Here is a 16679-nt window from a genome sequence, read left to right on the forward strand (position 1 = left end):
CGGAGGAGAGCGCAGCTCCGCGCTTCCCTGGCACCATCGCTCCTTGGGTTTCTGCCGTTAAGGAGCAGATTTCGTGCACCGGGATGAAACGGTGCTGGCTGCTGTGCTGCGCCGGCCACGTCAGTGCGTCCGACACACGGGAACGCATCAGAGTGAGGCAACGCATCCCCTTTCAAAGTGGCGGGTAGCTTATGGGCCAAACAGTAACAAATCGCTGCTCCTGGCGGAGCTCGGATGTGGAAAATGCGAGGTGCCCAGTGAGCCCGTTGTGCTGTCGCTGTTCTGCTTCCAGGTGGAGAAAAAGCCACCTCCGTGCTACAAGAGGCAGCGGCACGAGCAATGCATTACGCTGATGGCAGAGCTACCCCTGGTCCTGCAGAAGCTGATGCAAACACCTCCGGGACCTCATCAGTGTGTATTTAGTCCAAAGTGCTTTCAGAGTGTTCAGGGACAGCAAAGGAGGGTAACGTTGAAGATTAGCAGCAGTTCTGTCAATGACTTAAAAAGACTTGGTTAAATGAGCTGGTTGAATCCAAACATGCTTTATTCACATTAAAATCCTTATTTTGTTCTGGAATGCTGAATTTCTTCTAAAAAAGCTTTCGCTTCCTGGGAGCTGTTCTCAGTTTGCCTGCATGAAGCAGTGGTCCTCTCAGAAGTTCAACTGCCAGGAGGTTTTGCAGGATCTCCCTGCAGCTAGGAAGGTGTGACAAACCAGGGCAGAAACACTGCTGTATGCTGGCAAGGAAACTCGTAGAACCTCTTGGTTCTTTGGGCTTTCTGGCAAGAAAAGGTTGTGCTTTCCATGACACAGTGCTGGTTGCTGGCTCTGTAAAAGTGCAGTAACATGATTTATTAGCTGGTACAAACACATTTGAAAACATCTGCAATGGTGGTGTAATCATTCCTGTGGTCACACACCACCAGGACTGACAACCTTTTGGCCTGAGCAGGGCTAAAAACTAATGCTAGTGAGACAATGTTGTTCTAGGACAGCTCCCTGGAATGTCAGGTCCTCAAATACAAAGTGTGTTTCCTGGAGTTTAGTACCTACCCCTACAGAGAAAGATTTTCATGCATGGGATCAATAACAGTCATTCCTTTCAGCATTCCTTACTCAATCAGATCTCTCTAAAGAAAGCGCACTTGACAGAATGCCATAGCATCGTCTGTTCTCTTGTAATTTATTTGGATCAATGTAGGAAAACAAAGTCCATGGGAAAAGCTTATCCTCAGCCTCAGAGCTTCCTTGGTGCATTCCTTCCTAGAAATACCCTGGGAGTACTTAAAGCCGCTTAAGAAATCCACTTGGCTCCCACAGGGATGGTTACTACTTTTAGCATACATTGGAACTGTTTTGATGAAGTATCATTAGATCTGAGCATGGCATGAAGAAGAACAGAGCAGAGAATGGATCAGTTGCTAATTCCCAGCAAAACCTTGGTGGCTACACACTCCTTAGTAAATTCCTGTGCTAAACATTGAAGCCTGTAGAGAAGCTCTGCAGTAAGAGGCAAAACTGCCACTTTTCTGAACAGGTTTTTATGTCCCATTTGTGTGACATATAGTTAAAGATCCATTTATTTCTAGGCCATATAGCCAGAAAGCAGGGTAAAGAGGATTTGAGGTACTGATTTCAAAAGTATGCAAAAGCATTTCTTCATCAGTGATGGAGTAAAATGACACGGTCTTCTTCTGTAGCTCCAGAAAAACTCCAACCTTCAGTGGTTTATCCTTGTCTAACAACGTTTCTTGATTCCTATGCCATGCTGACAGCTGCTTTCTGGGACCTAGCCATTCCACACACCAGGAATGCTCCGTTCTCCCTAGTTTTTCCCTTTTACCAATCATTTTATGAGCAACTCCAACAGCCCATCCATCACTGTCCTTGGTAATTACTTCCCAGTAGTGGCACCCAGTAGAGAAGCTCTGTGAACACATCACTTGGCTGATGCAGAATCTATTGGGCGATGGTCCATAGTCAGTTGGGTGGCTGGAAACCATGACTTTTCTGTTCTGGGCTGTGATTGCTAAGCGCTCATAGACTCTTCTGAGATCAAAAGTCACATCATCTGCCCCTAGAAGACAGAAAGTAAAATATCCTCAGTTACAGGCAACAGGAAGGCAGATCCCCTCTATTTACACGCATTCTAAATGACAGTGGATGTGGCTCCCTACTCAGGAACAGAAATGAAAACCAATAATTATACAATACACATTAATCAAAGTTCAATACTGCAAATCAGCAGTATTGCAAATATATGCAAATGAGCATACTGAAACATTTAACGGGCACAATTGTGTAAACATCCATGATAGACTCATCCACTCCAGTGGGAGGGTGGAGGTACTATTCACAATCTCATAAAAAGATGACCCTTTTGCCAATAATAAATGGGATGCTTAATAAAACTCACAGTTATCTGTTCACTGGGACATGCTCTTGCATATTTTATCAGCAAAATCATTTGTTTTGTGTTTTAAGCTACAGCTGCACTACTGTAAAAATGATGCAGAATTCAGACAACTGGAATCATTACAGCTTAACACAGTAAACAGCAGTAAGGTGCAGTAAGTGCCTGTGTTACCAACTCAGACTCTGCAGCCAGCATAATCTACAACACAGCTTATATACCTCCAGGAAGCAAGTTTCTTATCCTTTTTATCTTGCATACACAGGCAGGTATAATATTGCCTTATGCTACAGTCACTGATTCATTTATGGCAACCTCATTGTTTTCCTATGCTTCAGGTAAACAACCAGATCTCCTGTTTATAAGAGCAGTTTTCTTTAGCAAATCCACAGTCTCACAGTCACTTGAATATCGTTATGGAACAGTCACGCTGACTTGCATACTTACACTGGGAAAAACGGCTTGAATTCACTGGTTCTGGACTTTTAACTGTGGACTCTGGAGATAAGGAGCAGGCACTTGCCTCTTGATACAAGTCTGGGGGTTCCACTACATATGGAAAAATTGAAGTGTTAAGGCACTTCTTCAAAATGTAAATAGAAAATATTCATGCTTCTAAAGGAAAATATATGTTAAATAGCCTAGGTAATGGTCAAAGTACAAAACTAAGAGTTGCTTTTTTTGATTCTATAAAATAACTATAGACTATTTTTATCCATAATCAACAAAACACTGTATGCTGCTATCCTGAGTGTGGTCAGAATAGAGTAGTCAGAAGAGTTAGATGGGCAAAGCAGTTGGATTTTCCTATGCACATAAGCCAGTTTCTATCATAGAAGTTTTAAGTGTTCATTTATTTTGAGTATCATGCATTTCTTGCGTTACTTGCATGTGCAAAGTCATTACTTACTCTAACTCTGACTCTGACTGAAAAGCCTGACATTCAGCCCTAAAGCTTCAAAGGCTGTTTCTCATTTTCTGTGACATTGTAGTGTACATTCACAAGACTCATTTGCAGAGCTTTTCTGGTATAGTTACATAATACATTGGCTTCATCATGAAAGCTGTCCTCAAGAGTTCCTTCCACACACCTCTGCCCTCGTGAGTCCTCAGGTTTGCTGCTAAAAAATGATTGTGGAGCAAGGCTGTAAACTCAGTTGCTGAAATGATTGAAATAAGAAAAATGCTGAGTTAAAAATATGAATAAGAATCTGGGGGGTTTTTTTTGAGGACCAGTGCTTGGAAAAGGCAGGGAGTATTGGAAAGGGTAGGAAAGGGAGGACTGCCCCTTGGTGACAGTGGGATTTTAAGTCAGTCTTGATTTGCTCTCAAAAACACTTGGTGGTCTTTCTCCAGCAGACAGGTAGTGCTGGGAGGAGAATTCTGTAGCAAAGGCCACACCTCATGTAAAGGTGTGACTTTGCTTAGTCACAGCTTTCTGTGGGATGGAATTTTATGTCTGCTTTTAGCAAAAACTTTACTGTTACATTACTCTCTGTTTAGAAAAAAAAAAATTTAAATAGATTGTGTCTCATTCTCCACTTCTGATCTGCATGTCAGTCAGTTCTCTCCTTTTGGGCTCCCATGAAAGTATAAAGTAATGATGCTGTCTCCAAAGCTGCAAGGGGTTTTATAATAATCACACAGATACAGAGCTGCTTTCTCTGAAGGACCCTGCTAGATCCACTCCCTCTAAAAAAGATCTTTCAAACTAAGGAAAACTCACCTGGTGGGAACTGCTCAGGGTATTTCTCCAAAAGCAAAATTTCCAACTTTCTCTTAAGAACTTCTACAGCACTTTTGACAACATTCAGTTTCTCATCAAGTGTAATTTTATCCATTATTGAAGGCAAGTCTCTGTACCTATGTCTCTCTGTTAGGGTGCTCTAGTAATGACATGAAAGAATCAAGGGGAAGGTGTAAACAATAGCAGTTATTTCATCTAGCATATCAGGTTATACTATAAAGCCAGAGTGCAAGAAAAGCAGTTATTCCTCAAAAATCTTATTCTGTGTATCAAGAGCTTCCTGTATAGTATAGTTATCTGAGAACTAACCTGAAATCTTACAGAAAATAAGAAAGGATAGTTTATTCTTAATGAAAAATTAAATACCTTGTTTTCCCCAAGAAAACTAAGAATGGAACTCATTTTTTCTTATATCTATATATATGTTTTACAATTTCCTTAAGTATACATATGTGTACACAAACTTTCTCTTGTTAAACCTTATTCTTGTTTCAGAAAGTATACCAAAAGTTTTAACATGTATTAGTATGAGATCTAGGATAAAATACCTACAAAAGGATAAGCCTTATTTGACTAAATTTAGGAATTGTAGAAATTCACATCTGAGGTTTTTCTCTTAGCTTGCCTTTACAGCCTCCAAAAAGAAACAGGCCTTCTGAAGGCTGGATTAGTCTCATTTGCAGGTAGGAGACTCAAGCAGGCCAGATGACTCATGCTCTCAAAGTTCCCATTTCTCTTTATTGTCTATAGCAGGACTCTGGACCACATACAAATACGTAGTTACATCAGATGAATCCCAATGTAGGACCTTGTGCCTTGGCCTGGGAAGTCCACTTCTGTCTCCTGGCACTGTAACACACAGCAAGCCCCACTCCAAATTCCTGCTAGCTAATTTGCATCACAGGTGTTTTTGTTTTCAACATCAAAATGGGCTCTGCAAACTTTAAAGTGTTTTAACTGCCTCTTTTGAAAGGCCTTGACATGTTTTCCCCAGAAATTGTTAGAGAGTACTTGACTTTGTGAGATCTTTAATATGTGTATATACTTATTCTGGAAAATAAGAAGATAATAAAGGATCTTACATTAACCTCAGATTTGACTCAGGACTGGATTTAAGCCACGCAGTCCTTACTCCACTCCATCTTACCAATATCCTTGGAACAAATCTAGTTCTAGATTGCATTCCTGGACTATGCCTTTTCTAGTATTTTTTCCCTCTGAATATCTCACTCCAAACTCTCCCCGGTAACAGCAATGTCTGTGGATCACTGTCTCTACTGAGAATACTGCAGTGGCGACCTGGAAGTACTCTGTACATATTCAGTTATCCAAGACATTTAGCCTAAGTTTCTACTCATATTCTGCCACTTCATAACTTACTGTTTCAGCTGTGATGTCTGTGAGCCTGTTTACTTCAATACAGAGCTGCTGAATAGTCTCTTCAATTTTCTCCTCAGCTGCCTTTTGCTCTTGTTCAATGAACACCAGTGTGTGTCTCTCCTGTCTTTCAACATATTCCTTCATGCAACTGAAATCTCTTGTAATCTTGTTTTTGATCTGAGATGTATATTCCTGAAAGGCAGAAAACGTGGAGTTCATTGTTTCATCAGGACAGAAGTGTGGAATATGAGAAACTACTGCCCCACCTAACATGCTCTTTGAGTGACCCTTGCAGAGAAGAAACAGCCACCTTTATTCAAAGGAATAAAATATATTTGACACTATCCTGCAATACCTGAAATCAGATTTTGGGCATGTTAAGGATTTGATTGTTTTATGGCCAGCAGTATTGGCTAGACAGCTCATAAAAATCACAGTTCCCTCTTTATGATTTCCATTTTGCATCTAACAGCACTGGAAACATTCAGGTTACTCCTGGGGTAGGCAGGAAAAGGCAACATGCACAATTCCAGCAGCCTTTGTGCTAGCCAAGGCAGCAGTTAATGCAGCTGGTGCCATTGCTCATCCTCATCAATAACAACAGAGGTGTGACAGCAAAAGAAGGAAACAAAAAGGCAGATTCCTGCTCTGGGCTGAAAGACTGCAATGGAGTCAGCCTCTCCAGGAGGCAGTGGAAACAAAAGCTAACTGCAGGTAATGAATGTACAATGTGTACCTTTGTTTTATTGAGCTCTTCTCTCAAGAGGTGGATGGTCTCTATAGTTGCTTCCAGTTCCTTCGAGATGTCCTGTATCTCTTCCTCCTTTAAAGGGACACATTGGACCATTTATCCATATACCCCTCTCAAAGAAAGCATGTCTGTGTTAAGTAGCAGAATAATAAAAATCCCTACATCATAGCTAAGCACTGGACTGGTTGAGGGGTCTGAAGACACAACTAATTCTGAGGGGAAATTGTAACAATGAAGTCAATATGCAACAGTCACCAATGATATGTTCAAATACAAGTAAGCTCCAGACTGCAGAGACTTAAGATTACATTTTAGATACATATGTGCTAACATAATTAGAGTCAACAGGTTTTTCTCATCTCTTTCTTTCAAGTTTGGGAGTTATTTCAAGCAGAGATATAGATAATGAACCAGTCCCATTTTGTGCCATTCAGCTGGGTGGAGCTGTAGTACTGTATAATTATGTGTTCTTTCAGCAGTCTCCAACGCTATACTGATGCAATAACTAACACCCAGCACAGTTAACTATTACTATTGTGCATCATCTGAACACACACAGCTATTAGTTCTTTCAGTTCAGCTCTGCAGTCCTCAGTGTATCAGATGCCGCCCAGACACTGCTTTAGCTAAACCCGTCTGCTCAACATACTCGATATTGTTACGACAGCGCTAATATTAGCACAGGGAATGCAAAGCATCCGGAGTGGAAAGCAAAAAGATAAAGTCCCCTGAGTCGTGGCCATGTCCCCATGTTCACGACACCATGGGTTGTCCCAGGGTGTCCCGGGGAGGAGCCCCGCGCTGCCTCCGTCCCTACCTTGTCCCCATGCCGTCCCGCCGAGCTCTGGTCGTTGCAGGCAACAGCTGCAGACGGCTTCGGTTCATTCTGTGCTTCCAGCTCTTCTTGCGCTACCTCTTGCTGGACCAGGTTCACCAAAGCGGCCAGCTCCCGGTTGGGCCGCAGGTCCTTCCGCTCGAAGCCCTCCCGGCAGAGCGGGCAGAATGCGCGCTGCTTCCCCTTGCAGTACTGGAGGATGCAGGGCCGGCAGAAGCTGTGGCCGCAGCCCGGGAGCCGCACCGGGTCCGCGAAGTGCTGCAGGCAGCAGGCGCAGCTCAGCTCCACCGCGCGCAGCAGCCGCCCCAGGGGCACCGCGGCAGCCATGGCCCGGCCCGCGGCGGAGCGCAGCCGAGCGGCCGCTGACTTTCGGTTTCCCCGGCGCCTCTTGCAGTGCTCCAGGCGAGCGCCGCGCGGGCGGGCTCTGCCCCCGTACCTGCTGCGCTGGAGACCTCTGGGTTCCACCGGGACCGGGAAGTCCCGCTCCGGCCAGGAAACCCGGTGCCAGCCCAGCTCTTCCTCTACCGGCAGCCTGGTCCGAGGACTCGGGTTGACTGCAGACATGAACTGTCGCCATGACTGTAGCCATGTGCCGCAGAGCGATCCATGACCCGGCCATGACTTTTATTGATGCTCAAAGAAAGTTGCTGTTATCTGCACAATTTCATTTTCACAGGGAAGTTCCCGGTTTTGTAACCATCACAGTTGCTGACAGGGCTGGTCTGGGGAGCAAGCAGCATGGCACAGCACCACTTACAGAGCCCCATCTGTGTGAAGTTTGGCTACTGGATGGCCAGAGCTCTCCTGAGGTCATCCTGGGTTAGCCAGTTCATCTCAAAATAACAGTTAATCTGCATTAAAGCAAACGAAGACATTGTTCCTCATACAAGCAAGGAGGTGCTTTGCTATTCATTTTGAGGGCTGCAGGATTAGGTTGTTAAAAATATTTGCTGAACCAGCATGTGAACTAGGATGAATCATGTTGCACAGGGAGAGAGTGGGAATACAGGGAAGTTCATGGGAGCATATCCACGAGCAAAACTGCTGTTGATTGCTCAGAGTTGGGGGGCGATGAGCTCACTGAGACAGACAGAATGGTGATCCCACTTAAGCTATTCTTCTGCCCTATTGGGGGGGGGGTGGGAGGGAGAGAAGAGAGAGGGAAATGAAACCAACCCCAAAGAGTTAATCTTGCTAATCCCTGCAAGTATTAGCACTTCCTCATTTCTGCAGAAGAGAACTATTCCGGGTATCTAAGATTGGCTGGCAACTGTCAGCAAAAGGTGGAAAACCAGAAACTTAGTCTGCAAGACTTCCTCTTGATTTGCAAACTAAGGCTATTTGAAAAGAAGAATTAAATATCTGAATGACTGGCTGCTTGGTAGAACCAAATCTCAGACTTTATATTGAGGAAGAAAATAGTGTACACTATCAGTGCACATCTTCATCAGTTCCTGCACAGAATGGATGTGAATGGTACCTGATCAGGAAGTATCCTCCACTTCAGTGCTTGTCCTCATTCATCAAGTGTCTCCGAGCAAGCCATTGGAGATAACACTTTCAAAACCAGTTTCTGCTTTTCAATTCTCAGACTAATCAAGCTCATTAAGCTTCAGCTGCTTTTTAGGTGGTGAGGAAGATCAGCATATGTTGATCCTGTGCTCATCTGGGTTTGCTGGGGCACTATATGGTGTTGCTCTGGAAATATTTGGTATTCACATGTTGGATTTGCAAATCATTAAAAAGTCAAGCAATAGAGATTGTTGAAAGCAAGGAGCAACGAATGTTTGTCATTAGAGCGAGTCCATTACAGTACATCCACAATTCTTGAGTTTTATTTTTTACAGTGCTGAACACAACACTGTAAAAGACACTGAACCCACTTGTTTGAAAACCACTATGTTCCTGTCTGGAACAGCCAGATGGAACGCAGCTGCCTGAATCTGCTCCTCCCTGAGAAAGACATCCAGTGACTCCAGCATGAATTGGTATCTCAAATCTATCCAACAGATCCCGCTGCATCATCCTTATAGCCCCTTGGTCACTATGTACCCATGTGACCAGTGACCCCCCATCACTGGCAGGATACATGCCACTGCCTGGATTGTCAGGTATGTCCTTCAGGATGTACAGGAGTCCTTCTGACATCAGATCAAGTCAAGAAAAGGAGGAGCTGACATAGCACCTGCAGGAGTCCTCAAGGAAATGCATGCCAGTCCTTCTGGGGTCAGACTTTCTCCATTGACTTGGTGGTTTTTTCCATGAGACAACACTGGATGATTCATCCCTGTCAGGCTGGGAAGGCCTCCTCTGCTCAAAAGCAGCAGAGGGTAGGAAGAAAGAAGGCACTTCAAGTGAGGTTCTGCAGGGGCACAGATCATTTCTGAATAACTGCACTCCCCCTTATCCATTTCTCTGTTGCCACCCTTCCTGTGCCTGTGGTTTTTGAAGAAGCAGCCCCTTGTACTAGAGTCACTAGGGCCTTGAGCACCATCCTTGCCAACAGAAAGAGGCCACAGAGCAACACCAAATAGAGCCCAAGAAGTGCAGTTCACCGGAACTTAGTGCTAGTCTTAACCAGTCAAAGGCTGGGCAATGATTCCATTTAAGGCATCTATCCACTCCGTCTGCTCCCTTTCATTCTCACATATAAACACAAACTCTCTCATTGGCGTGACCACAGTGATCGCTGGTTTCTTCTTCACCCGGACTCCCTGGGGCACACCAGCTCGCACTTCATATCCCTCATCCATGGTTCCAATTAAAACCTCGCCCTGTGCAAATGCATCCTGGAAAGAAGGAAGCAGAAGACAGCCATTAGCTCCAGCAGACTCTGTGCTATCCAAACAGCTCAGCTTCAAAGAGATCTACTGACAAGGGAGATGAGCTCTTGGGACTGAGCCTGCTTCAGTCTTGTACAGCCACTGGAAAAGCTGGATGAGAAGAGACCCTTCCTCCCCACCCACCTTCATGTGGAATAGAAAATAACACTCCTCTTACCAGTGGTTTTTTAAAGTACATCAGGGTCCTTTCTTGTGAATCCAGGCAGAACCAGCGCACCTTAAAGGGCTCCTTCTGCTGCAAGGAGATGGTACAAGTTCTTTAAAGACCCAAGTCCCAAAGGGGAGTTCCACCTATTCAAGGCAGATCCCTGGAGTGATTGAATGTCTCAGAGACTGAGTTCAGTTTAATTCATCCCCGTAACAGGTAATGGGCAAGCCACTGCTGTGTGCAGCCCTCATCCTGCCTTCTCTCTGGGTTCACACTAGAGATGTGCATTTAGTGACAATCATTTGGGTAAGACAGGTAAGTTTGTTTCTATCAGTGATCAAATTGTAGAGATTAAGAAAGTTGCAGCAAATGGATCAATTGAAAGCACTGCAGAGAATGATTCCTGGGCCAGTGGTGCTAATGTACAACCAGTTTCAACTTTTTGGTTGGGGGTGTGCCTAGGCAAGAAGTGGCACTGTTCAAACAAGACCTCCAATCTTCATCTTCTCCTTCACCATGCCTGAAATCTCCCCCTCCTGTTCCAAAGAGGCAGTGGCCCAAATACTTCCATACAAAATCCCAAATGAAACCACAGGCTTCACTGTGGAGAATTTCTCAGTCACACTTTGCTGCTATAGGCAGATGTGATTTATGTGCTACAGACTTTAAGAGAAATGGGGAAGTAGGGGAGTCAGCATGTGATGTTCTGTTCTAGCAGGAGCTGCAGTTAGCAGATAACAGCAATCCATTCTGTGTTGCACCACAGGACTTTGCATGTCCACTTCCAGCTAATCCATCTTGCTTATTCCTCAAGGAGGATTCTCCTTCCTAGTCTTATTTTCCACACAAAATAAAACATTATCCCTAAGAACATGACAGGCTTGAATATAAAGTCTGTTATCAACCCAGGAAGCATACAGTCACTCAGCAAATCATTTACTAGCGAACATCACAGAATTATCAAATACTCTCCATCTGGAATAATCTTGTTTGTGTACTGCTAATTATGCACTTACTTTTGGTCCCGTTTTCTCCATGTATCCTTCCTTGATATAATTTCTTGTGATCCTGGGTATGAGCTGGAAGAATACAAACACAAAAACGTCTATGCCTATCCCAGCCCAAACCAGGACAGCATGTTTCATTCAAGCTTGCTTTGCTGTTCTGTTTCTGTCAAAACTAATCACCGTCAATTTTGGCTTTTAGGGTCTGAGGTTTTTTTGGCTGCTCGGTAAAGGGAAGTCTGAAATAAGAAGGAACATAAGATTTTTAAAAGATTACACTTTATAAGGACTACATAAAGACTTTTAGGCCTTAAAAGTTCACAGTGGTTTTGCATGTTATGCAGCGTGCCCTTTCTTTCTCCCTCTTCTGGCCGTTCCAAGACCCATACTCTGCTGTTTGAGCACCTGACTCTGACAGTAGTGAGAAAATGTTTCCCCATGCTATGTTTGCATAGACTGCTTCAAGCCCTGTTCAGTTCTCACCTCAGGCTCAGGGACATTTGGGAAGGTTGTTCTGAGATAATGGTAGCGTGCTGCCCGAATGGCATTGAACCAGTCAACAATCTCCTAGGGAAAACAGCAAACACAAACACAAATACAAGAAAAGCAAGTAACAGTGCTGCCTCTCCAAAATGTTTTTCTCCTTTCTTACAGCCTCTGTGCAAGGATGTACTTTTGTACCACAAAAACCTTTGTGGTTTGTGGTACTCACCTTTCCACTTTCGTGATAGACAAAAAGGTTCCTTCTTTGACCATCTGTGTTGTATGTGATCTGCAGCCCATGAGCATGTTGGATTTTATCCGTCTGGAACATTGCATTCAGATTCTCAATGCTGATAATGGCTTTTGGACCTCCAAACTGTGAAATGAAAAACATCACTGTATTAAAGTGCTCTCAGGGAAGGTAATGGAGGACAGATTTAGCTGTATGAGAACTAGCTCATACATGTATGAAGAAAAAGCAGACATCCTAAAATACCTGAATATTGGATATGCCCAAAATATTAAGCCTTAATTATCTGCTACATAAAATCACTTTCAAAGTGATCAAAGAGTGATTCCCTTGCCTTGACAAATGCTGAGCTGCTATTGGAAAGGGATGTGTCTGAATTGCAAGAGGTGGGTCTATCTACCTCCAGCCCCAGAGCTGGAAAACAATTAGCTACACCTCCTGCCAAAGGGAGACACCTTGAGGATGATGCTGCAGTAGTTGATGAGAGAATATTTTGGTAACAGCTGCTAACAGATCTCTTCTTCATCTTGCTGTTCAAGTGCCAGTATCCATTTCCTTTGTTCACTAAGCAAAAGGGGGCTGCATGGTTAAGATAAAGGATGAGGAAAAGTGCTGAATCTAAAAGAGCAATTGCTTAAGATAGCACATATGTTAATGGGAAGACATCTGGGCTACTGCAAACACAGGCTGGCCTGGCTGTAAAACTAGAGACAAAGCTACTTATGCTGGGTTCTGCTGGTGAAGATCAATCAGGGTTTGAGGTTGGATGTTGACCAGCTACCTGCAGCAAACTCTGACTGAGGAACTCACTTCTTTGGTGTAGTACTTCATCACTCCTTCCCTTGCTGATAGGAGAAATCGTCTCTTACGGAAGTGCCTGTTTTCCCGTCCACGCTTCCAGAGGAATCCTTCCCGGCTGCCTACATATCGGATCAAGGAAAGTGTCAGAGAAGGGCAGCACAACAGCAGGTCTGTTTATCTAAATGGGGAGGTGGCACAGAGTATCAAGTCTCTTCTCCAGCTAAGAATTTTTACCTCATATGAAAAAAATCAGTGGAGAACAAGAGAACTCATCTGAGTACACCCTTGCACTTGTCTGGGTGCCTTTTCTCAGGATCTTCTTCTCAAAGTTAGAGTCAAAGCAAGGCCTGCACATCCAAGAGTTCAAACACGACAAGCCAACCTTAAAGATCTTCACAGTTGTGCACAGAACACTGCGCTGCTGGCTTTAACACTAACACCTTTTCCCTGACAATCCTAACTTTTACCTGCAGAACAAGGATCTTGGCAGACTCGGGTGGCAACAAATTCCTCACGCTCATATTTAGCTCTAATCCATTGCTCTTTTAAAACCCTGAAAGAGGAAAACATGGATAAAGCTGATCTGTCTCTACTCTATTTTCACCAGTCAACCAAAGAGACCTGTAGAGGGAAGTAGTAGTTCAATAGCTGTGAAAGACTGCAACAGTGAACACCCCATCTACTTACAAGCAATCACAGAACTGGGGGATGTAATAGTAAGGAGGGACTTTTGCCTCATATTTAGCTTTGGCACAGAGGTTCCCATGCTTCTTCATAAACTGAAACACAGAAGAAGTTATGGTTAGGTATGCAACTATAAAATCAATGCCATGTCATTAATATAAAATGAGAATTGTGTTAAAGGGAGCACTGCACTTTTTTGCTCAGTCTTGGTCTAACTCTCAGTGCATCTCTACATACATCTACAAATTCCTTTTGACACTATAGACTGCACTTTTTAGGTGGGAGCCTTTTTCAGTATTGACAGTTCTGAACCAGATGGGAAGGAACAAGGGACTGCAGTTGTTGATTAAAAGAACAAAATAAAATAAAGAGATAAATTAGTTATGATCTCCCTGTACCTTATTCTCCTAGATGTCAACCATGATATTATTAATAAAATTCAATTGAAAGATGGGAGGCTGAGCCAATATTTTAAGAAGAATATGTTGATTTCTGAAAATAACATAGTATCTGGAAATATCTGTGGGCTTCTAAACCACAGTGAGGAGTTACCGTGTGCTATAGAAAAATATACGCTGCAGGTTGTCAGAAACACAATCATTCACCAATGCAATTTGATCAAGTAAGTCATTAAAAACCCCCTAAATTTACCCATGGAGTTAACTTGACTCTGTTTGGCTTTGTTCCTCTGTCCATGGTGGACAACAGGAATTGCAAGGTGAAGGAGGCTATGATGAAATGCGGAGGAAAGCAAGTTAATTACCACTTTTTCCTCTGTACCTCTATCAGATCATTCTCCCAGAAATCAAGCCGAAGGGATTTGACCCTGCTGATCTGAGGAAGATTGCGATGGATTCCAGAGCAGTTCAGACAAATGAATATTCCAAGTTTGTAAGAAGCCCACTCTGGATCTAGACACAAACACGAAGAATGAACTGACACATGAGAAAAGACACAGCCACTGGCAAGGGTGAAAAAGCTCATCTGATGCACAGCCCAAGCTTCACACATAATACATCAATCCCATGCTATTGTTTGTGGCTGTCACTTCACTGTATTCAGCGCAACAGCACCTGCCTTCCCCAGCACCCCTGCATGTGTAGGCTCTGTCAAGGATTATTTGTTTAAAAATGAATGTGACTGTGCAGGCAGCCGAGGAGCCACAAAAAAGCTCAGCTAATTATTAGTTCTACATGGAAAGCTGCTGTTCCTGAATTAACATCGGAAGGATGTTGCAGACAGCGAGCACTACTGAGTACAACTGAGTACAACCACTTAGTGCAAGGACTTGTGTCTGCTGCCCACAGGAGCTCTTGCCTCCTGCTGCCTCCCCTGATGCTCAGAGGCATCCGAGTGCTCTGGCAAACCCATTTCCTTGGACAGCCGCGTTCCTTATGTCAGCCTCTTCTTTCCCCTTATCACATTAAACAGAAGCTCCTTGTTGTCTTCTTCCAGCTGCTGTAAGCTGAGTGACTTCTCACTTTGAGGAGGGTGACTCCCGCCTCGACCAAGTGCAGAGTGCCGGCCCGCAGCGGGCTTTCCAGCGGGCTTTCCAGCAGTCTTTCGGGAGCCCTTCTCCACACCAACCCCACTGCGCAGCCATTCCCATGGAGCTGGAACACCGCCTCATGCACTGCCTACAAATACCCCCGGCGAAGCTGCCGCTGCCCCGAGGCCACTTCCTGCCCCTCGCTGTCCCCCTCCGGGCTGAGGGGAGCCATGTCCCGTCCCCCCGGAGCGCGGCCGCCCCTTAGGGCCCGCCGATGCGGCCACCTCCGAGGCGGGACCCCGCCTGCTCCCGCCGGCTGCCTGTGGTACGCGAAGTGTGAGGGGACGACGGCCCCGCTGTGGGGAGCCGGCTCGCCGGGAGGTGAATGGGCATTGCCCGGCCGGCGGAACGGCCAGGGGAGCCCGCGGGCCGCTCGCTTATGGCCACTTTCCTGTCAGGAACACGGAGGGAAGGGAGCCGGGGCGCTGCCGGGAGGAGCCCCCTCACCTGGCATCCCGCAGTCGGCGCAGCGGCTGTTCCCGGTGCCGGCAGCCCTCTGCAGCTCCAGCAGCACCGTCTTGTTGCTGTCGCGGTCCATCATCACCGCTCGGTGCCCGGCGCAGCCCCGGCAGAATGAGGAACTGGGGCGCGGCCCCGGCCAGGCGCTGCAGGGCTGAGCCGCCCCTTCGGGCCGCCTCCTGCGACGGGTGGAGTGGGGAGAACGGCGGGGCCCGGCCCGGAGCCAGGGCCCGCGGTGGCAACGGCTCCGGAGGAGCTGCGCGGCACCGAGGGGGCGAGAAGGGAAAGGCTGTGAGCGAAACTCGGTGCAGGGCTCAGGACTGCCAATGTGAGTGAAAATGTGCCTTGTTCGGGGTAAAGCCGGTGCCCAACAGCCCGTGACTTGGTACTCGGTTTAGCTGAGGAGAAAAAAGTGAACAAATTAAGGATTTCCCAAGTTAATAAAATCAGAAATGGTGTAAGAGATATTCAAATATTTCTCATTTTATTAGTTTCAGATAAAAATTTGCAGTTAACTGGCATTACTGTACTGCACTGTAATATGCAGTTCTTCAGTAAGGTTTAGGTATAACCTGGTAAAACCACAGTGTAGTGTGCAGATGACACAACTCTATACCAGAGATGTATCATCAATTGAAAGTACTGACACGTTTTTTCCATCTTTTTAGGTACTGAAGAGCATCGTACCTTTGATTCATTTTTAAACAGTGTGAAGCCATGAAATAAACAGCAGCAGAGTACTGAGGAGTTGAGTTGTTCACCTCCCTACATAACAATGTCTTTTCAGCACTTACCCTTTAAGAACGGTTTTATACTCCAATGTAGAAATGGGCTTCATTTTCCCCAGAGATCATTGTTGTGCAAGCCATACAACACAGGTATTGTGCTAGCTGTTGTGGTGCCCTTACAAGTCCTGTCAAATAAAAAAGAGAAATCTCTATGACATTTGCACAGTAGTTATTTATATTCAAGACAACATAGAAACACACCAAAACAACCCTCAGCTGCTGGTCAGTACCCAACTGTGGCACACTCACAAGCTGAGCTTCAGTGTCTTTCTGCACGTCCTTCCCAGGCTCAGCCGTCAAGATTCAGTCCTCATAAAAGCCCTCAAGCAGGGCAAGAAGTGATAGTCTTGCTTGGAAAGGGATCCTTCCATCCCACTTTATAGTATTAACAGAATATGCTTGCAAGAACATGCCGAAGCTTAACTGCTCTTTTTCTGTATTACTCATGGGATTGTAGAATAACGTCACCTTCATTTATGTTCTAGAAAGCAATAGTGGAATGATAGTAAAAAGAAAGCTTGAAACTTGACTGAGATGTCAACA

General features: G+C 45.0%; 2 protein-coding genes across 3 annotated transcripts; both read right to left on the reverse strand.

Moving 5' to 3' along the window:
• Nucleotides 1-1160: 1160 nt before the first annotated feature.
• Nucleotides 1161-9154, reverse strand: RNF135 (ring finger protein 135). The gene is made up of 6 exons (XM_061377281.1): nucleotides 7110-9154; nucleotides 6278-6364; nucleotides 5542-5733; nucleotides 4141-4300; nucleotides 2862-2963; nucleotides 1161-2078 (listed from the first exon to the last, which is right to left on the reverse strand). The coding sequence occupies exons 1-6, from the start codon at nucleotides 7689-7691 to the stop codon at nucleotides 1543-1545; spliced, it is 1659 nt and encodes a 552-aa protein (XP_061233265.1). The 5' UTR covers nucleotides 7692-9154; the 3' UTR covers nucleotides 1161-1542.
• Nucleotides 9155-9165: 11 nt separating this feature from the next.
• ADAP2 (ArfGAP with dual PH domains 2) lies at nucleotides 9166-15510 on the reverse strand. Of its 2 annotated transcripts, none has more exons than XM_061377279.1 (10): nucleotides 15337-15510; nucleotides 14121-14251; nucleotides 13344-13435; nucleotides 13124-13209; nucleotides 12666-12775; nucleotides 11835-11981; nucleotides 11606-11689; nucleotides 11135-11197; nucleotides 10128-10202; nucleotides 9166-9916 (listed from the first exon to the last, which is right to left on the reverse strand). In XM_061377279.1, exons 1-10 carry the CDS (start codon nucleotides 15428-15430, stop codon nucleotides 9701-9703), a joined length of 1098 nt encoding a protein of 365 aa, XP_061233263.1. In that variant the 5' UTR covers nucleotides 15431-15510; the 3' UTR covers nucleotides 9166-9700. The 2 variants fall into 2 exon arrangements, with proteins under 2 accessions (XP_061233263.1, XP_061233262.1); XM_061377278.1 differs by having other exon boundaries at nucleotides 10128-10205.
• Between the last annotated feature and the right edge of the window lie 1169 nt (nucleotides 15511-16679).

The sequence above is a fragment of the Neopsephotus bourkii genome, unplaced genomic scaffold, assembly GCF_033783945.1.
Source record: "Neopsephotus bourkii isolate Nb327-2 ecotype Australia unplaced genomic scaffold, CSIRO-AGI_Nbou_v1 NB_1749, whole genome shotgun sequence".
NCBI classification, from domain to species: Eukaryota; Metazoa; Chordata; class Aves; order Psittaciformes; family Psittacidae; genus Neopsephotus; species Neopsephotus bourkii.

What these genes read in the sequence shown, in the direction of transcription:
- ADAP2 (XM_061377278.1), bottom strand. Translation starts at nt 15,430, where the DNA reads ATGATGGACCGCGACAGCAACAAGACGGTGCTGCTGGAGCTGCAGAGG. An exon ending in GGGAGAATGATCTGATAGAG is followed by an intron (nt 13,436 to 14,120) that starts GTACAGAGGAAA and finishes TCTGTGTTTCAG; the next exon opens with TTTATGAAGAAGCATGGGAA. An exon ending in TCTATCACGAAAGTGGAAAG is followed by an intron (nt 11,690 to 11,834) that starts GTGAGTACCACA and finishes TGTTTTCCCTAG; the next exon opens with GAGATTGTTGACTGGTTCAA.
- RNF135 (XM_061377281.1), bottom strand. Translation starts at nt 7,691, where the DNA reads ATGTCTGCAGTCAACCCGAGTCCTCGGACCAGGCTGCCGGTAGAGGAA. An exon ending in AAGAGCTCAATAAAACAAAG is followed by an intron (nt 5,734 to 6,277) that starts GTACACATTGTA and finishes TCTGCCTTTCAG; the next exon opens with GAATATACATCTCAGATCAA. An exon ending in CAGACATCACAGCTGAAACA is followed by an intron (nt 4,301 to 5,541) that starts GTAAGTTATGAA and finishes TGTCATTACTAG; the next exon opens with AGCACCCTAACAGAGAGACA.